Genomic DNA, 22,860 nt, shown 5'->3' on the forward strand with positions numbered 1-22,860 from the left:
CATTTTCTGTGATAACATAATTACACTAGAAAATAGGCAATTGTTTCAAAAATCTGTTTGAGGCAGAGGAGAACACAGTGTTCAAAAGTATTCACTCTTATCTAGGTTTGCCTCCAAGTGAGTGAATCCARAGAGTTTTATGCTCAAATGAATATTTTTATTCTTGGGTCACTGGAGCTGCAGGAGGTTAGGTGTTACATATACTATGGCCATGAAACTGTGCTGTCATAGAATCACCGAATCAGTAAGGTTGGAAGGGACCTCTGGAGATCATCTAGYCCAACCCCCCTGCTCAGTAGGGTCACCTAGAGCATGGTAGATAGGGCTGCATTCAGGTGAGCCTTGAAGATCTCCAGAGAAGGAGACTCCACAACCTCTCTGGGCAACCTGTGCCAGAGCTCCGTCACTCTCACAGGGAAGAAATTCCCCCTCAYRYTCRRGCAGAACTTCCTGTGGTTCAGTTTTTGCCCATTTCCTCTTGTCCTGTCTCATGGGAAAACTGAAAAGAGTTTGTCCYCATTCCCTTGACACCCTCCCTTCAGGTACTTGTACACATTGATMAGATCCCCCCTCAGTCTTCTCTTCCCCAGGCTGAAGAGGCCCAGCTCTCACAGCCGTTCCTTGTAGGGCAGATGCTCCAGCCCTCTGATCATCTCTCTCATCTATTTCCTGAAATAATATCTTACAGATCAAGTAACTTCACCTTACTACCTTAGAGTAAATTTAGCTTTCTGTATATTCATGTATGCATAGAATTCTCTAAATTAGCTTAAAAGCCTAATTAGCTAAAATATTAGCGTAAAGCCTAAACGAAGTACACTAGATTTTATTTTATACCTTTCAGACTTCAGAGAAACAGTTACAACTACTATTCCATTGATTAATATAAAATTTTAAACTGCATGTTAAACAAGAAAAACACATGCAGAAGAGCTTCAGGAGTACATCCTATGCCTTATAAGAAGACACTGTTCTCTCCACAACAACAACAGCACTGTCACATACTTTTTTGGCTAATTGCTGGGAGGGACATTACAAATGTCCTCTTGAGAGAGCCTAGATGCAATTGCAGTCCTTGCTGTAATAATTAACTGTGATTCCATTAGTACAGAACAGAAATTTCCAAATGGAAGCAAGCTGCTTTTATGTAGGACATGGTTCAATAGGACATAAGGACAGAAGAAAACCAGAAACATAGCAGTATCTTGTTTTGTGATGACAATAAAATTGGAAAAGAGAGAGAGAGAGAGAAGCTTCTAAAAGTATGAGCAGGCTAAAAAGAGAGAGAGAGCTAGTGGGAATAGAGAACCTTGCAAAAACCCTGAATAAAGAGACACCTACAAGGAGAGAGAGAAGTGGGTGGTGATGGCTGTGAAACCCTATGAGCAGGCCCTAGGACWTGCAGGAGATATTTATAAACTGGACAGTTCTGAGTTTTATAAACAAAGAAAGAGCTGACAATAGCATGAGGAGTGCTAGTTTTTGGAGTACAAATTAACTTTCCTTTCTGATACATCAATCCACCATCAGCTTACATGGCCAAGTAAAAAAGAGCAGCAAAAYTGTATTACACATAAAATGGAAGCAATGTGGCACTACCTTGTACAAGACAATGTTATGTAATGAATGACAGTGTCCCTTCTTTGCAAAGAGACACAAACATTTTCCTTCTGAAAAATCTGTCTAGGGTGCAAGATGTGGAACTAAGAAGCCTCAGAAATCATCTCAGTTTCTGAAGCATCCCCAGTTATTAAACTCACTGATATCCTTTAAGCCTCCTAGAATAAATGCAATATCTGTGGCAAATTCTCTTACTGAACCAAATTCATATGGCACTATAAAATGTTACTGACTTTGGAAAAGTACTCCTCACATAAAAACAGGCAAGCAGTTCTAGATGTCAGTCCTCTACKGCTGAACTCCACAGGGCTCTCACAGTCTTCAATAAATCAGTAAATGAATTTACTGTAAAGAAGTAGGCAATCACAGCAGATTCCATTTTATTTTTCTAAGTGTGAGGTATCCAAGGGACTCCCAAATAACTGTTCTGAAACTATAATGAACYATATTGAACTATATGAACTACATATGCAAGTTACATGGACAAATCTTCAGGAAAAATAAGCCAAACAACAGATTCAGACTCATCAATCTAGTGAATTAGGCCTTTCATATTTGTATAGTCCTTAGTAGAAATAAAGGCAGTTACTTAACACTTTCTTCTAAATCCAAGTCTCCTACCTTTCCTAAATGACAATACATTTCTTAAATTTCCCATCAAGTTTGCTAAGTTAACTAAAAGGAAAAATCAACTTCTAACTTTTCATTACTCTTGGACTTACTGACATCCTGCAATGGACAGTCTCCTAAATGTTTCTTTCTCAATTCTGACAGCTTAAGGATAGCAGTCCAAATAACAGTAAACATCCAAGGCAAAAAGGACTGCAATTTGTAATCATCCTGTTGCATTAATTCTGAAGGGCCTAGACCCTTAGACTGCGTGAATCTGAGCAACTATGTAAATGTAGGACTGGAAAAGGCTTTTTGGTAGAGAGGTTATTGACCTCGCTGAAGTTCCCTGTTCTGAATCAGAAGAAAGTCAATCCAGATCATGTTGACAAGTTTGTCTACCTCATACTTAGAAATCTTGTACTTAAAGATTTTCTCCTGACATTGTCTTTACTGACAATTAGTCTAATTACCTCTTGTACCATCCTAGATGAGCATAAAAGTAATTGCTTGCCACTTGCAATCGATTATGCTTGCCTCACTCCTCTACTCTACAGGTTAACATAACCCAGTTCTCTCAATATCAAAACCCTATTAAACAAAACATATAGCAAATACCAAGCTTTCTTCTTACCACTAGGTCAGTTGCACTATCAAAGAAGGTAGTGTAGATTGATTTCACATGATATATGGGCTACTTCTTACTATATTAACATTTATATGTTTATATAATATTTTCTTTAGGAATTTATCTATGATATCTGGAAAAATCCTAAATTAGGTAGATTGCTAGATTTTACATCCTCCCTCCAGCCTACCACTCATCCCCTGCATGTATCTGCATACTTCTGTTATTCTTAYAGTCATATCTAACCTTAGTTATATACCCTGTTTCCACTTGTTCTATGATTTCTTAACAATGTTCAAAGCATAATGGTCTGTAAAATAGTCATCACACTTTCTTACTTTTTTTCTGTTTTAGAGTGGCTTGGTTGATTTTTCCTTATTTTTTTCTCTTAACAACTGTCAGCTCTCCTGAACTCAACAGCTCTTTTATTTTCACTCCATCTTTTTTGACCTCTTTTCCATGAAAATACATTCCAAATTCAGATTTTCCCTAACTCTTGCAATCTACAATAGTGCCACATTCAAATTTATGCACTGAGAGAAAGAACCCATCTGAAAGTGCTTACTCCTTACTTACCTTGTTTTATTAGCACATGTCACCTTGAAATGGAAGGACTAAAAGAAATAAACCCAAACATCATGTTACCAGAAACTCTTCAAATATTCTGCTAAGTTTTTTAAAGATCTGAAGTAGACCTTCAAACATCATGAGTATCTGCGAAAACTATTTTTTCCATGAATCTGCCTTAAGAAAATATTTAATTTGAATTATTTCATTGCTGCAGAAAAAGTTAAGCATGCTTAAGAAACAAAGGATTACAGYGGAAAAAAGGAAATACTCATGTTTTTGAGTCTTCAGAACAATATACTTATACTTGCTTTAACCTTTAAGAATCACATATGCTCTATTTAATGAATTTTTGAATTAATGCAAAAAAAATCAGGTTAATAGATACATGGTATATTATATTAATGCTTTCAGAGACAGAATGCTCATACTAACTAAGTTAGAAGAATTGACAGCAAAGAGGAAAAGAATGAGAATAATGTAGATGATAAATACTGCTGGAATGTATCATTTAATTCTCAGCTAAGGATCAATGGGAGATCAAATATCACATTTTTCCCATGTATAGAAAACTGTAGAACAAAAAGCCCMAAAACATAAATTCCAAAAACTCCCATCAAAAAAATGCCCTCCAAAGTATTTTGTCTTTTTTCAAGTGAAGAAGCATAGCATCCTGAATGTAGTAAGTCAAAGCAACAGTGTGTAAGAAAGGAGAAATGAAGGAAAAGATTCCTTATRTATTAGTAAGGCTTCCATTTATGTTACAGACAGCATTCAAGCTTATATTACAAACCTCTATTCTACAGTTTAAAATCACAAATTACCTTTCAGTTCTCTATAGTATGATGTATTTATTCACAGCTTTTCATTCCATGAAACATAACAGATTTGATTCAGTATTCTTTACTCATGTGGGACTCTCTCATTTCAAAACAATTTCTGCAGCAATTTCTATTTCATATATATGAGTGTTCGCGTGCAYTTGTCTGCTTCCTACCTCCTCCTGGAAATTAACCTTTTTGGCCATCCAGAGAAGTGCGTTAGAGAACGGCATTTACATTACTATTCTTAATCCATTTACAACTGATACAAAAATCTTTCTCTGAATATCAAGGCAAATGATTATTATGCATAATGGAAAATAGAAAAAAAAAATCAAAGTACCTTAGATTAAAAATTTGTTAACTCCATATAYGTACATTTAAATAACTCTACTACAGAAGAACAGATTTCTATCTAACTCTCCCATTCTTACTTTGGGTTATACAGAATGAAAAGTGTAGCCACTCTTAAAGCACCCTTCATGTCCTTCAGGAAAGCACACAGCAGTTTTAATGAACAAAGTAGAAAACTGGACATTAGAAACTTTTACACAGGAAGCACTTCTCTAGGAAACACAGGTGTAACTGAGTTCTCCATAAACTGCTTGCAAAGTACTTACTGTTTTTTTTTCTTGGGTGGGGGCACAATTTGTCTTTGACTTTCTTAGTACTAGCATGCTGCAGGCCAYTTTTAGGAAAAATGTTCATACTGTCTTCTAGACCAGTAATTTTCAACACACCATTCATAAAATATCAGAAGGTAATCTTTAAAGTGAATGAGAAGTGAAAGATGTAAAATGAGCTTTCATATATCACATTCCCTGACATATAAACATATGTACAAATACATACACACATATATACACATGCCCTGGCATACAACATTCAAACACTTAACAAGAGACAGCTATAACCCACAGAGATTACAGTAGGTTTCAAGTAGAAATGTTGGGAAACACTCTTTAAGCCCCAAGGCAGAGATCATGTTTGCCAATGCAATCATATAACACATTATATACATCGTGAGCTGCAGTTAGAAAAATATTCAAGGATCTGTACTGAGCTCCTTAGGGCCAGAAGCTCAGAAAAATGAGACGACTAGTCTCTTGAGCTATCACACTAATGATTAAGTTTAGATGTTATTGATTTTTATTTGTCAGCATCTTAAAAAAAAAAAGTAACTTCAAAGCTAAAGTGTTGTATTATCTTTTTTTGTACAAAACGGAAATAAAACTATTTTAAAATAAAGAAATGGAAACAAAGGAGTTACTTCAGTTTCAGACAAAGATGTGACATTATTATGGCTATGATTCTATGGCACTTTTAAGGCTAAAGAGAAAATAAAATTGGACTACTAATTACAACCCTTCAAAAAGAAAGAATGCTGTTCAATTTTTTTGACATAACTCCCTTCAAGTATAAAAACTTTACAAGTGGCACCATATACTTAAGTAGAGATTTGTATAGAAGTACAGCTATTTTTCTTAGTGATATTTACAGTTCAAATCWGTTAGGGTGCCATTAAAAAGTCTGGGCTCAATCTAAGAGCAGCATTTTATGTGACCGTACTACAACCCACATACAGGCTTGCTGCAAAAAGAATTCAAAGGCTGGTTAAATTCATTCTACCATAAAAGCATTTCARTCTAGGGCAATCATTTTAGGAGCACACTTTTTACAGGTGACAAAAGAMTTTTCAACTGCGTTCATACCAATTCTTAGGGCATTACTATTAATTTATTATGATTTTTGAATTCAAGCAAACAATGAGAGATTCAGATACCCATATTTTCCAGACCTGTCCTTTCCTAGCTTAAAAACAGTTTATGGAAAGAACCAGAGGCTGTATGCAGACTAGTTTCTATTCTTACACGTTCATAAATCTCAGATCACTGCTATATGCTTAATATTTGCTATGTATACTTTTGCTACCATGATCACTTAACTTTCTGAATTGAACAGCTTTGTAAATTGAAAAAAACAAACAAACAAAAAAGGAAGATGATGCTTACTAGCATTCTATATGTCAGGTTCCTTGAGGTCCCTAGGGGGAAAGACATTAACAAATAAAGAATCACTGCCACCATTGGAAATCTCAAATCCTTATTATGGATATTTGTTGGCACTGCTTACGCTATAGTTTCAWAAACATTTCACTATGGAAGCAGCAGAGTTCAGTCCTCACTGAGACCACACTGGATGGAACTACGGAGGCGTATCAGAATTCCTAGGCATATTCTTTCACTAGTAAAATATAAAATCATCCTTTCACCAGCCCGTCCTAGAAAAACCCTCCTTCCTCTCAATGCTTCAACTCTGATGTTTACAATGCATATATTAAAGAAAAATCTATTRGTGCAAATATTCACTTGTGTTTACGTTTTCTTGTTTTTGTCTATTCATACTGTAAAATAATCAAATAAATCTTTTTGTTATATATTTGCTGTTGTTCTTTWGTTGGAACTGGAGATTGACTTCACAATAAAGGAACAGTATGTCACCGTAATAGGGGTATTTCCAGCAGAATTTGCTTTCCAGGTCATTCCAATCACAGAGCGATATCAATCTGACATTAACAGAAAGACACTAGTAACAATCTTAAGCATGCGACAGAGAAACCCCTGCTGTCTACCAGTGAAGGGAATTGAGTTGGAAACCTTTAGAAAAAGCAGCAGGCCATGAAATGCCAAATAAAATTCCTTTTTCTATCCACAGATAAAGGAAAAGAATACTGGACTTTAACAAATAGGACTTGACAAAAAAGAGATAAAATGGAAGTGGATATTTTTTCAGTATTTGTTGCTCTGCTGAATGGAATGTGAATTAAAAAAAAGTTGTTTTATCTGTTTAGAGAAAAAAACGTTACACGTGCACAAACATTTCCAGCCAACTTCTCAAGCTAACGCCTTTAACAGAACAGAATTTGGTTTGGAATTACCAAGAGATGGCAATAGCTAACCGGGCAAACCGGTTGTCCAATTTCCATTGTGCTTTTATAAAATTATTGTTATATACACGTGAATCTTGAATGCAGTACTTCCTGATTCAACACTTTCCTTTTATTGATACAAGAACATGAAAAAACACTGAATCTGTAAAATATAAAGACTCAATTCTTGTAAAACTGGATAATAATTTGGATTATTTAGGACATGCTAACAAAGAATAAGTTCATTCTCATAGTAGGAGGCTTTTTACTTTAATATCTGTAATTAAATTACGCTTGTATGTATAATTTATATGATTTTTATGCACGTGTGAGACATATACTCATACATCCCTTTACGYAGATAAGATGTACTCGCATTATTTTGTTAGTTCCTCGTGATTATCTRCAATTTGGACTAAAAAAATCTGATCTTCAATATGCAGGTTTTCAATTATTACATGAGGTAAAATTCGTTAGCTGGGTAATTCATCTCTCATACRATGCCTCACAAGTGATTATTACTTGGCAGGAGAATGATATTACATAAACTTCAAACTTCCTCTGGATGAGAAAACACTTCCTTGTTCCATGAGACTATTCAAGATCTCAACATTTTCTCCAAGCCTAAATAGGAATAAAATCAAAGATCCTGAACATATCGATAAGTAACTATTTCTGGGGAAAAAAAAAGTCTACCGTTTACCTGGATAATTTCAACGTATCTCTTCAAAAATATTTTTAAAGTTTATTTTACATCTTAATAGGCTAAATTCTCATGAAAAAAAGTAATTTCAAATCAAAATAATTTCATTTCCAGAAGTTGAAATTTCTCCTTCTGCCCTGGAAAACTCYTAACCAAACAAGATTTTTTTAGTTCTACTACTAATTTTGCAATACTCTAATTCTATGAATTTAGACAACAAACAATATTTATTAGGATAAATAATATCTTTCATTTTTTACCCTATATTGAGTCCAACTGGATGTTAAAAACCACAGTTTTGCTGACTTGCATAAAGTTTAGCACAATCAACTACTCTCTGCTCCCATTAACATTCAGCAAATGGCGTTGCAAACAGCTACAGTTTCATAACTTTAATTTGTAATTTCTTATTCAATAATTCATCTTAAGATACCAGTTACATTTATGGACTTTTTTAGTGACTTATTAATTAAACAACACATCAATATTTTCTTCAGATTTACATGACAAATATTTTGGTTCTACAAATCTGTCCAAGAAACTTCCATTACTGTAGGCTCAGACAAAAAGAGTTCTACTAAAGTCATGAGGATAACAAGTTTATAGCACATATACTTCTAAGACAACTGGGACACCAGGACTCCACGCTATGTTTCTAAGTTTAGTATATCTACATAATAATGAAACTGAATATGCTTCTTTATAGATAACCAAATCTGTGATCCGTCAGAATAAAAGGACACTTTGTAGGGACGTTGCATCTAGTCTGCATCTGGCATGCCCAGTGCCTCCAAACTTCTACCAGTGTAAGTCTAACAATTTCTAGTGAGCATATTCYCACTTTGAGCAGTTTCAGGCAAAATTTACTAGTGAGACTGTTTTCATATGACTGGCACTATATAAAGTGAATATACTCTGAACCTACCTGTCAATCCTCTATTCCTAATCCTTTCTTCTATCTCCTTCTTTCTCAATGCCCTACTTACATATCCAAAGCCATGAAAAGGATGCAGTGCACTAGGCACTATCTCACTGTTCCTCGGGTATCATCTACAGACCAGATATCTCCRCATAAAAATCTTTGAAAATCAAGGATCAACTGATCCATCTTCTACTCTGTTCATAGCARTTCAAGTGCTTTTCAAAATTCTGAGTAAGATAGCATAGGATAGGGTGCTATCAGTCATCAAAGATACGGTGAAGTATCTGCAAGTATTTAGGGGTAATATCAATTTAATCTACTATTGTGCTTTCAAAGGCTATTCTACAGCCATTCTCCATGCTCAAATGAATGCTAAACGGGTGATAAAATTGCCTCAGYTGATGCTTCTGAAGTTGTCACTTCGAATGCCTGAAAGGCTGATTCYTTCATCTCCTTTGCTGCTGGTGCCAACAGATACTTGAAAATGAAGAGACAAGGGCACATTCCTGATCTTTAAATGTCAAGAAGAAAACAGTCAATTCAGTTCCCCTCATAAACAACATAACTGTTGAAAAAGAATATTAAATGCTGCCTCCTGCTATCTTATTCTAAGCCTTGAAATGAGTTCCCCAGAAAACATAAGAAAAAAWATATATATATATGCAGAAGTTGTAGTTAAACCTGCTTTTTACTAACAGCATTTGGATGTTGAGTTAAACAGAGATTCTCTCTCCTCTACTCTGTTCAAGAAGAAGCTGAATAGGAATAATGCTTACACTTATTCAAGTCCCTCTGGTACCTAGTGAGTCCGATAAAGATCCCACCACAACTAATGGAAAAGTTCTTACAAAATCTGACAAATCATTCTATGTCATTTTAAAAAGAAAAGTAATTCTTATGAAAGTATGAAAGTACAATTGCCACTAAGTTCTGAGGCAATATATTTTTCAGTTCATGTTTTCCTGAGAAGAACAATAATTTATGGAGACAGTACTTCCTGATCTTTTTAAATTAGTTATATTTTACTTTTTTGTCCAACAAGTCTATATTCACATTATTTCAGTGACATGTCCCTTGCTCTTCCCTTGGTATTATATCTTGTGTAGGGAACATCCAAACATATTTTAGAGRAATAAAATACCAATGAATATTGTGTAATGTGGTTAATCACAAACAGTTCTGCTTTTTAATTAAAATTCATTAAAATTAAAAATCTTGTTTGTGAAAATAAAGCCATGCTCAAATATTAATGTACAAATGTGGCAGAAGGAATAGTAACAATACTTAGCAAATGAATTAAAAAAAAAATTACTCCTCTACCTGTTCTTAAATTTTTCAAAACWACTTTTAGGATCAGGTCTTTTCATATTATTATTCTCTTTACTGATGATCTGGAGCGTGTTTGGTTTTGGCCTGTAGCCTGAAAGGCAATGTGACAGGGTATAACTTTTTGGGAGACATCAGTCACAACACTGAAGTCAGATGCTGGCCAAAAGGGATGTGAAAAAGAGAACATATCATGATTTTGAAATGTTGGCTGTGTTTTGTTCTGTGCCTGTGGTATAAAGCCCTTTTTCTATCTTTTTAAAATTCATCAGCTGTTAGGYAAGTCTACAATAAGTAAACAACTGCATGGTGAATTAGACAATCACATCCCTTTTGCGGAAAACTCCAGGTCTTCAGAGGTGTACATCTGCAGAGCTGCGTAATATTGATCATTTTCACATTGCAAGACTTTGTTTTCAGCTCTGCAGCCTCAACCTCACTAAAGATTAAGTAATATAATGTAAACATCTGTCRATGCTAAAGAAGCTCTATTGCCCTATTAGTAAGCCAAAGCCACCCACAGTATGACATACTGYTGGGACAAAGGAAACCAAAGGGGCACATAGGGAATTAAGACTTCACCCTTTTGTTCTACCTCCTGAAAGTACAGCGTGCCCTGCAGACCCTGCACATTATGTCCAGAGGTTTTTGTTTTGACAGGCAGTGGTATCATATCACTTTTCATTACAAAATATATGGTGACAAATAGATCATGAGAACAGAATTTAGAGCACAGTCATTATTGAACTCAAACATGATGGGGTGAATCATCTACTCACCCCTACTCCCAAGCTTTTACCACAGGAATCAGGTTTGAATGCTTATTTTCTACAGACTTATGATCCCTTTCAAGATGCCCTCAGGGAGAGRCATTATTTCCCCAAGGCTGTATTTGTATTCTGCCAAAAAGCAAGAATCCTTGTCTAGTCAACAGAAATCAGTCAAGAGAGCTTCTGGTCTGACAGCGAATAGAATATTTTGAATAAACATTGCACGAAAAAACCTTCACCAGTTTAACCCTTGCGTGAAGGACTTTTCAAAGTGCTCCATTATGCCAGCTCTCCTACCACTGAAATCAGCAATTATAATTAGCAGAGTTAGGCCAACACTTGGTACTTCTGAAAAATGTCTTAGAGCACTGCGATATTCAGACAATACTTCACAAATTTGAAATTGGAACTTTTACTTGAYTTAAAATGCATGTGACTGCACTAAGGAGTGGGCTCCAAAGGACCTCACTACTCCTAGCTGCTGTGCTAGCACTACAYGGCAGCCAGGCTGTGTCAGATAGCACAACAGATGTGGTACCTACACTGCTCCCAGGGGTCTGTATCCGCCTGCCTCTGCACCAAGCTGCCTCTTTGGGGACTGCATAGTTTCCCAAATGAAGGAAAGATGAGGGAGCTGGAAAAAGCGACAATGAAAATGTCAGAAACAGGTTGTAAGGTCTATGATACTTGCCTAGACGAGCACACATGATCATGCGCTATGCACAGAATTTCCCCAGGGATCACTGCTAGGGAAAGTTGCCAGCAGAGAAAGTGGAGGATTGAAGGAGGAGGTATTTGAAATGAGAAAYCCAGAGGGAGAAGAAGACTGCATGTTTGCTATAACTAAATACAAGAAGGTGCTTGCTTTCATAGGATATTTTGGATAAATGGATACATAAAAATCACTCCTAACACAATTAACTACGTTATAAGTGAATTCTAATCAGAAATAGTTAACTACATGTTYAGCTAAAGGAAAAGAAATTGTCTTGAGCTGTTCCTTTTGAGAGCTTCACTCCCACAGGAATGGAAACGCTTCAGAGATGATCCAAGTTGTTTATGTGGATATATTCACTCACAGTTTATTGAAGTTGCACATAGGCACATGCTGTTTAAAGTCCCTGGCCACAGAAAATCCAGAGAGGAAAGCTTGTGAAAGTCATCCCCTTCCCCTTCAACACACACATATAAGACAGGGGCTATAAACACCCTCAAACCTCCCAGATTAATAGGTTCTGCCCACAAGAACGGAGGCCACGGTAAAGCCTGTCCAGACCACCAAGTTCCCGTGCAGAACCCAGGCCACTGTTAAAGTTGCCCTTTCCAGCAGAATATAACTCTTATATAAAACAAATTTACCACTATCTCACCTTTCACTAATCTTAGCTACAGACTTGCCTATTAAAGTGACAAAATGGATATGCTGTAAAAAGAAAATAGATGTGTATAATGACAAGGTGAAACAAGACAACACAAATCATGAATAATACCAAACCTGTTTTGTTTCATTAATATAATGGATATTATGCATAATAAATCATTAACATATATAAAACTAATATAGCAAACACCTATGGCTATAGCATTACAAATAACGCTTTCCTTTTACAACAGTGTTGAAGACTGCTGAGGCATTTTTCAATATTTGGTATTGATAGAAACRTATCTTTTATACAAAGCACTATTGTATAGAGTTGCATAGTACATTAGTAGATTAAATATACTGCACTAATTTTTCAATTCAGACTTAAGGACTATGTATTATATACAGCATTGCATTGCAAAGTACGATACATTAATAATCACATACTTGAACCCACAACATCATATCATGAGACATGAATGATGCCTTACCAATCTCTCTGAAGTTTCAGAGAAATTAATTATTAAGATTAACATTTATATTTAACTATTTATTTTCTACAAAGTAATGAACTTTTCTTGGGTAATGAAAAAAAGACCTTTGCTTTGCCATTTTTCAGCTCATAAGAATCCCTTTTTTATAAAAATAGATTTTATATTTAAAAAATCATAATTTGTTTCTATTGATCTAACTACACATCTAGCCATATGTCTTTTGGAAATAACTCTGAATAACAGAAGCCACATTAGCTATGCTGCTACAGCAGTGATGGATAGACAGCACCCTATTTGTCTAATTGCTATCATTCTGCTCTGCACAATTACTTGTGTTATTTTGTTTCTTACCTAGAAATCTTGAAAAGGCACAGAACACCCTTCATTACATCTCATCAATCAAATTTATTATGGAAGGAATTTAAACTTACCGTAAACACCATCTACAACTGTCTTCAATATATTGAATATTAATTCAGTTCAAACAATTCAACCAATAATGCAGAGTAGTAGTAGATTTTGATGGCAGACATATTTTTGATAACTGTCTAAAATTTATTTGAGAAGTTTTATATCCTTGGTAGCTACTTTCATACTTTGATGCAATAAATGAGTAAGATTAAATAGTAATGAATGGAAAATGAGAAATTTTGAACATCATCTTTTTGATAGGCTTGTGCAGTGAGTTATCGTGGAAGTAAAAGAGCAAAAGACAAAAAAGGTACTGGGAAAATTTATAACRCACAGTGAGACAGCATTCTACACTTAGGATTATAGAGATCCCCAAATGCCTAGGAAAAAAAGAAATATCCAGAAAAGCRTAGTTCTATTTCTGCAACAAGACAAACATTAGCTGAAAATACCAGGAGATTACCATGAGGGACAGAAGTGCTAGAAGCAAAAATTTGACAGAGTAGATGAAATTCCTGGTCCATCAAGTCTGTGCCCAGCCTTTGGTCGTGCCCATTGCACAGCAGTTCAGCAGCAAACCTCTCTCAACGCGTCCACAGCAAGCAGTGCTGTATCTTGAGGAAAGCATTCCTCTTGATCCCTGTGGCAATCATCTTACTCCCTGAAGCGTGAGATTARATTACCCTCATTTTGGCGTACCTATGTACGGATACTATTCCTTGTCATGCAATTATTAGTTAAAAAAATATCCAACTACAGCTGCTGACTCCAATCTTCCAAGCTTTGACAGGAAGTTTGGAAGAGCAGCTTTTTTTTATCTTTAATGAATTTATGTGCATTTTTATAATCCTAGAGAAAGAGAATGTATGTATCAAAAGACAGATTTTTGCATGTGCTTAGGAGAAGAAAACATTGGAAAAGAAAATAAAGTTTTTAAGCAAATACAAAAAATAACATAGCTTTTCTTACAGATATAAAATTATGAYTAAGTCTTGCTAATATCTTGTGAACTTAAATGAATCAAACAGGACACACATATGTGGCTTAAATGTCCAGAAACATCACTGTAATTTTTGAGTTAAACTCTATTATTACCCCTACCATAGCCTATAAACGGCAGCAAGGTGAAACAGCAGCCACAGATGAGGAAGTCATTAAGATACAGTGCTCTTTATAGTACTAATTATCTTTGTTGTATATTCATAATATTTTTCTTTCATTAGTATGGTTGAACTGTACTGACTTTAGTTCAAGTAGCAACCACTCCTGCATGCTGGAGACTCAGAGGAAGAAGCCAACATGAACATCATGGAAAAATGGTATCATCACAAGGTTTTCTACAGTTCTGTTCTGCTCAACTATGCTATTTTTCTGCTTTTTTAAATCTGTGCTTATCACACTCTCCTCATCTCAGCTTCACTCCATTCCCCTCTTTCCTTCTCACTTCTTCTCTTTTGCCCTATCTTATCAAAGTCCCATGCTTCTCTGTATGCCTCATTTTTCTTGTCTTGCATCTTAGAACACGGTTTAAATAYATTCTGCCCTAGAATGTAACAAAAACCTAATCAATTTGAAAAAGTGACACACTGTTCACTTAGTAGGTATTTTATACCTCTTTTCCACTATACTCAGTAGCAGGGACTATTTGCACAATACAACAGGGCTGTGTTCTCACTTGTTCCTGAAGTGCCACCATAGTATAAATAAATACATTAGCAATTTTCTGTATTTATTTTTGGCAAGCAACTTGAGAGACAAATTATCTACCTCCAAACACAGATATAAATAAGCATAAACCATGCAAACGTTTTTCTCCTCCCTGTTAGTGTATTTCAATGACTTCTGGAACATGTCGTTTTTTACCTTTTGAGTAATGCAAAACAGCTTTYAGAGGAAAGCAGCCCTGAAAGGTGCTATTTAATCTCCTCTCAAACAAACTTTTTTTTATTATATGAGGCAAGTATAGGTCATTTTCCAATTGATACCTAAGATAACATGCAAAGAAGACATTCATACATARTAAAGCGCTCTAGTGGTGAGGTCTTAAAATTATCCAGTGGATCTTGTGTAAAATCTATCTTTTTACATTCTTAAAAATACTGCTGTTAACATAATGATTTTTCAAAAGTCTTTATCACAAGTTGTGACTTTCTAATAATTAGATTCATTCCTTTGCCCCTCCTCAAAGCATGCCAGAGTAGTTCCAAGACACAGGTGCACTAAGGTCCTGTCCCTTGCACTGGGAGATAGGAGCAGGTTAAGACCCTAAAGCATAASGCTGATGTAAGAAAATCTTTTGTTTCTTATCAGTCATTAGTTTCTTATTACTATTATTACAGTAACCACTCCATTCTAATTAATTTACATTCACAAAACCACAGATATCTCAAGAGCAGTAAAATTTACCCTACCCTATTCAGTATTTTTATGACTACTAAAACAAAAACCTGCCTCTYTTAAATAGTGGAGCAAGCTCATATTTGCCCGCATCTCTCCATACAGAAATATTTTTAACTATTTCTTCAGTATCTTGTATGATGGGCAACAATATCTGCTCAAACCTGTCCACCATTGTTACACAGTGACAACACAAAAACAACAGAAAAATGCTTCCTTGATGTCACATTAATGTCTTTTGAATTGTTCATGTAAAAGAAAAAATACGAATTTTAAAACAATAAATTTCTTCCATCATTTTGCCTAAATTTCCTTCTTTTCTTTGTTTTTTTTTTTTTTGTTTGTTTGTTTGTTTGGTTTGGTTTTTTGCATCTTTGTTTGTTTGTTTGGTTTGGTTTTTTGCATCTTTGAGCCTTCTAAGTATGGTAGGTGCTGAGCGCATTATTATTCCAAAGCACAAACAGAGGCTTTATGAGAGCCACAGAACAACTTTTTCATGTGACTTTAATTTAGATACTAGAATTACTGATTACTTTAATTCTCATTCTTTTGCAMGCTGTATCGTCTCTAATCCTGTATGCTTCCCTGAGACTGAAATTTCTTCTTCAAGAGATCAATTATGTGGGCTTAAAGAAACAGTGGAAATATCAGCACTTTGAAGTTGCTGAAGTGTCAGGAGAAACCCTCAATACTGAAGTTGTTTTCTTGTCAGCTGACAGTTGCYGGGTGATATAGCAAATACACTTCCTAATTACATATATTCACRTTTTCTCTCATTCATGAAGGCTCTGACACAGACTGTGATCTTACTGCCACTGAAATACTACGYAACCAACTTCAAACGCGCAATATGACAGATCAAACTCAAACTTCCATCTTACAAAAAGAACATTCTATAAATCAAGTACTGCATAGTTTCTACCTCTAAAGAATTCACAATTTACAAAATCYCCCAGAACTTAGGCAATGTCTCTCTACTACTCTATACATTTTTCTGATATATTCTCATTGGCCCCATATCTAAAAATTTSCCTGCAGCTGCAGTTCAGGACTCCAACCTGAAGAGCTGACCATAAAGTTTAGACTTTAGTCATGTAGATCCATTCATATTTTAAAACATTTCTGTAATTTATCAACCTTATTAAGAAATTATACAGTGAATTACTGTGACTGCAATATTTACTGCTGCCATTACCACAGTAGTCTTCCATTTGCAGTTTTATTCACATCTCAGATCTTAATGAAAACTGGTAGAAGAAATGGGTAAAAAATAAAACAGAGGAAATTATAAGCAGGTAGAACATGCTTCAGAATAAGGAAGATCTTTCTACTTCTTATTCTTTCTCCTACACTGGTAGCCAACAAATATTGATAACACCCCACTGAACTGCTCTTAGAATGAGTAACCACTAACTCTTTCAAAACCCTCCTACATACCTCAGGTATTTCATGAGATGAAATCATGTCATATCATGCAAAAAGATTCTCATACTTTTGTCTTAGGAAAACAGCAATCATAAAATGCAAAAATATATAGTATATCTTATCTTCAAATTTATCCTGTTATCATATGAGAAAATCCAAGAAGCAAAACAAGAAGCTGCAGCCCTGAAAGTTGAACAAAATTAACTTTTGTAGAAAAAGGAAAAAAAAAGAAAAAGTTGCTTGTTTATTTCTTGCTCTTTTAAAATTGGACAAAGTTGTATTTTCACTGCAATTTCCAATAGCTCACCTGCTAGACAGAACTAATAGAGTGACTTGACCAAAATTAGCATCAAGTACACTAGTTTCTGTCCCATACTACACCGCCATCTTCCTCCTGTAGGAAGTATCTACTTTTGATAGACGGTTCCAACAGATGTGCTCCTTTTTCAGGGTATAGAGCCAGTTCTGCTCCTTTTTACTTTGGTAGGATCACTCCCTCAAATAAAACCTTATCTTTCCACCCTTTCCAAAGATAAGATKGAAATGAGACATATTTTTGGATGTTAGCACAGTTTGCTATTCAAAAATCTTGCTAGTATCTGAGATACTGCTTTATGGAAAGATCCAATTTTTCCTGACCAAACTAGCTTTCATAGTCATGAACTCGGTCATAAATACTGACTTCAAACTTTTTAAATTCATCTAAAATAAATCTCTACTTTTTAAAGTTGCATAAAAATAAYTCCCGTTGGTCACAAACATGCACCTACAATTGGGAAGTTGTCACTAAATAAATTTATCCCAACTATAAGATGACATATTTGGATGTACACCCCCCCACACACACATATATATATGTTCCTATACATATACATACATATATATATATATATATATATATACACACACACACACAGAAATAAAGTTGAATGCAATAAAGTAAAACTACAAAAAAGCTGAGCTTAATGTTTAGTATGTCTTTAAGAGATCTAATCCTTGGAACTGCAAGGGAGAAAAAAAATGGAACATGAATAAACTCTTATTCTCATCTTTTGTATCATATAAAACAATGAATCATGGAATTAGAGTAATGACTTTGAATACATTGAAGAATAAGGTTATAATTTTAGAAAAGTATTTTCTCTCAAGAATTCTGCAAAGCCCTCGAAGATTTTCCTTCTTCTTTATTTGACAAGACTTCAATGGTATGTTATTAGGACAGTGACTTGGATTAATCCCCAAAGGAGAGAATACAAAYCTGAACTGCTAGAGCAAGTAAAATAAGTATGAAAAGCTCTTTCCTACACAATTTTCTGTCCTTCTATTTCTGCTCTAAGAAAGAAATACTGCCACAATGCTMTTCTGTTTCTGCACTTTTGTATCTAGTTCTAATTCTGTAAATTACTTGAAAAAATCTTACACAAATATGGCAGAACAAAAAAAAAGACTCAAAACTGTCAGAAACAACTGTAAACAAGTTTTTTTTAAAAAAAACAAGGCAAGATAGCAATATGTATCTGCATGTAACAATCTACATGCAAAACTGGTCACTGTACCTTCATATTCCTCTGACTGAATACTTCATATCAGAGAAAGGATACAGAGCTCCTTTCCTGTCAATTATGTTGTTCAATTAGCCAGCATCATATGAAGCTCATCAGTTACAAAAGTAATTGAATTGGGGCCTTTGATTTCACTCTGAAGAGAGGGATCAACATGTAGGATATTCTCATAAGCTAAAGGTTTCATATATCGTGAATGGAAAAAGGTACACTGAGAGAGCTGGTGGAGAACGACTGCATAAGACTTTGCTCTCAACTTAGAAAACATAAATACCCACCTAGTCTATAGTTCACGCTTCTCTTTTGGGAAATATTTATAATATCTTGATAAAATATCTAAATATATGTATATGTTAATTATCACATTCCCATTATTTTCATTGAAGACAGATGGCATATCAAAGCTTTTACAAGAAACATTTTTCTYCCAATCTTCCTAAATAGCCAAAGGAAAAACATATATAATATATAATAAACAACTTCTGTATCTCAGGACCAATAGATACACAGTATTGCCAAAGAATCAAAAAATCCAGCAGTAACAGACAATTAAACAGTAATAAGACAGAAACAATAGAAACATATTGGTTAAAACCCATTTTCTACAAAGGACTTTATTTAGAAACTTCTGCGTGCAGTATTTCTTCATCTTCATCCCCAGGAAGAAGACATATTTCTCTCTGATACTTTGTCTTCTAATTTTCAAATTAGATTCTAAGTTGAAAACAGGAAATTACTAAGAGGAAAATATACTGCCAGTGTTCTCAATACATTAATAAGAAATAACTAAAACCAAATTACAGTACTAATATTTTCAAATATCTACCTTCATATTTGCATTACATTACCAAATGTTACTACTACTCAGCTAGAAAAAAGCTTAAATTTAAAATCATTTTGTGGATACATAAAACATATAGGCTTCCAATCAGTTTTCTWATGTGTCACCTATCTTAGTCTCCCAATGGGCCACTCATTTTTWATTCTCTCCGTGAGGAGGAGTAAGCAGTACCTCCAAAAACATTTACTTCCCCACCTCGTATGAGGCAGAGTGACAGACTGAGACACTCTCCCCAAGGAATCTTTAGAAACACATTAGAAATACAATAACATCCATAGAACAAAATTCAAAAGCAATTAATAAGCTGCCAATAACTAAGCAAGGAATACGTAAGTCATCAGGTCCAAAACTCTTGACAYTAAATGGCAATGAAGAACATGCAGTCCTGCAAAACATTAAACATGTATATTATATTTTTCTTGTACATGATCTTTTATATATATGAGATTGAGTATAAGCATAAGCAATTTGTGTCGCTAAAGAACAAGCCACATAAGCAAAGCAATTTAGATTCCCACTGATGTCATGGAAATACCTTGGTAGATCTGAAAATGTTTTAAGGGTCAGGTCCACATCTATTCAGAGGTTGGATCCAGCCACCTTTTCTTCATCTTTCAGATGACASCATTAATTTAAGTTGTATCATTTCCAGAACAGTACATAAACACAGTGAATGTCAAAATTTTCTCACAGAGTTTCTCTGACTGAGCAGAAATACCAATCAGGAATTTTTGGAAACTGGCCCATTCCAAGGGTGGACACAATCCTTATAGTTCTTTAGGAAGGAAGGAGAACTCGCTTCAGACTCGGCACTGGGCAGGAATATACTCTGACTATGCCAACACCCAGAAAGGTTGTGCGTATGCCATCAATACTGACGCGAGTTCCACACAWGAAATGCTGGGGAACTGGGAAGTCAGCAGTGCATTAACACTAGCTGCTCCAGTTTTCTTCACCGATAGGGAATATTGCATGACATGTAATGTTTTCCTGTGACAGAATTCTTATTTTGAACAGAAGAAAATTAATTTTTTAGAGCATTCTAGTGGAGTTTCCAACAATGTTTCACGAGTAGGAATTGCCTCTTTATATTGACATTGACGTTCAAGATTAGTTCYATTTTTTCATCACGATTAACTTTTCCAAGACAATAATATATTTAAAACAAACACAATACTTTCCCTCTGGGCATCAGAAGCTTAATCCATCCAATTTCCTTTCAATGGATATTGAAAATAAAGCACCGTATTGTAACTCAGTGGTGAATTAAGAATTATGTGACATAAGAAATGCAAAAAGTACTGTGAAAAATGAATTCAACTTCGAGAGTAATAAAAATACTGTAACCAAAAATCTTTTAGATCATCTTGTCAGTACTTGACAGAAGTGCCTGTTAGTATTAAAAATCTTTTTKTTTTAAAGAAGGTTAAGATCCTTAAGAAAGGATCTTTCTTTTCGCAATAACGCACTGACTGATTAGCATTAAATCATTTGGGATATCCTGGACAATGTGAGGAGATTCCAATCACTTTATACAGCAGTATTGCTTACAACTGAAAATAACTTCCCTTTAACTTTGATCATTTTACAAAGATATAGTCCTTCTTGGAACTTGTATTTTTCTGTTATCTTAAATATAAAAATCAATAGTGATCAGCGTATAATTACAAGATTATGATAAACTGTAAGATTTTAAATGACTTCTTGAATTTACTTTACTTGTAGGTCTTACCAGTAAAAGTAACTGTTGTGGAAGCTTTYGGATTATGATCAACAAATCAGTAAGATTTATTTATAATTTGTAGTTGTAGGTCTTTACTAATTCTAGAGAATTGAATAAAAATTTATAATTTTTGTGGAGTATTGCACACTATCAGTATACTCTATCAAAAAACGAATTCTAGAGAACGTTCTTTTTAGGACTGGTAATGTTCAAGTTGTCATACATGGTACTTAGTAATTTCTACCCTATCCCACTTATAGACATGTTGCATATGTGGACACAGGTGCACATGTGTGTGTATTATATGCATATAAATATATATATGTACTCAAAAACAATACAGCATAGGACAAAAATAATGCATCAGAGGATGTCTTCCAAGTGAATAAGCATCTCGTTCTACTGTAGATTTGAACTTCAGTTGCATTTCTTACACAGAGTTCAGAGTGGTACTTACTGATGTGTAGAGGAAACCTTCTCCATTTAGGGCTATATAYAACCCAGTCTTTACACCCTGGATAGCCACCACTCGAAGTCCCACTGGTATAAGGTTGAATAATGCTGTGAAGAGAAAATGTGACCAGATATGAACATACCATGGTTACTAAAATATTCTAATTAACAATATTCATAGAAAAGGATGTCAGCTACTCTTTCGTATTTTTTTCTGTTTTTAAAATTAATCTAATTCAGAAAGTCTTGCTACTGGKTAAGTTAGTACTTAAATTTTAAGCATGAGTGTCTATCTAGCAATAATTCCTGCAATATTTCAGTATTTGGCATAACTACTAACCACACAAAGCACAACCCACTGAMCTGTAATCATTCATGTAGCACTATGTATACAAGTGTCTCAAGTAAACTGGAAAGAGAGTCCAACATTTCATTCCCCCAACATTTCAGTATACTGGTCATAACGRTAACACTTGTGAGATACTGATATCTTTCTGATTACGCAAATAGCTTTTTATTTTCTTAAGCATCAGTGTGTTATTGGATTAATAGGTACTCTCATTAAGATTGCTTTCAAGTCTGTGATTTCCAAATTGAAAAAAAAATGCCTTTATGAATGAGATCTTTGATAAAAACAGTTGTATACAGGTCTCAGGTAACTGCAGATGCTTAAGTCCTAGTTCTGAAAAATCACTAAGATGTGTGCTTAGCTCTAAATGTGCACAAATGTTGAGCTGAATTAGAACATGTCCTAGGACTGATATTCTGAAAAAAAATGCTTTTTATTTTTTAAAAAAAGCTAATAGCAGATACTCTAGCAATGGTGTCCATCTTTCTAACAACAAAAACACAGCTTTGATTACTGTCTGAAAAAAACAGAGTGAAAAGGGGGACTTTACCAGCCTCATATCAGAGCAACAAAAGAAAAAGTGATATAAGTACCTTTTATTTCCTATGTATAAATGTTACAAYGAAACAATTGTTTAATAATGGCAAAAGAGCAAGTATATTTAAAAATCTTTTCCCTTCAAAAGTACAGTTGTGCCCTATAAGAACAAGATGATAAATGATATTTTTGATTCWGACCTAGAAGCATGGAGAGAAGATTAGAAGAAGCCTCAGAAAAGCCTTTAGAAGAGCCCCATTGCTCACTGCATTTGTTGGAAATACTAGTGTTAGGCAAATGAGACAGAGACCATTTCTTCTAAAAATTATATTAGCAAGCACACCTGTTTTAAGTTTAATGACCCATATTAGAAAATCAGATGCAAACCACACATCAAACAGTCTCTGGGG

The 22,860-nt window shown here is 34.7% G+C and overlaps 1 protein-coding gene across 4 annotated transcripts in view; it reads right to left on the reverse strand.

The window, feature by feature from the left end:
- The window catches only part of FGF14 (fibroblast growth factor 14), a 243,346-nt gene that overhangs the window by 75,759 nt on the left and 144,727 nt on the right, over positions 1 to 22,860 (reverse strand). For all 4 annotated transcript variants that reach the window (XM_085306010.1, XM_085306008.1, XM_085306009.1 and 1 more), the window contains one exon: positions 21,569 to 21,672. In XM_085306010.1, coding sequence (XP_085162136.1) covers positions 21,569 to 21,672 — 104 coding nt within the window. The remainder of the gene's footprint in view (positions 1 to 21,568; positions 21,673 to 22,860) is intronic.

This window comes from Rhea americana, unplaced genomic scaffold (genome assembly GCF_003343005.1).
Source record: "Rhea americana isolate MKP2758 unplaced genomic scaffold, rheAme1 scaffold_23, whole genome shotgun sequence".
NCBI lineage: Eukaryota > Metazoa > Chordata > Aves > Rheiformes > Rheidae > Rhea > Rhea americana.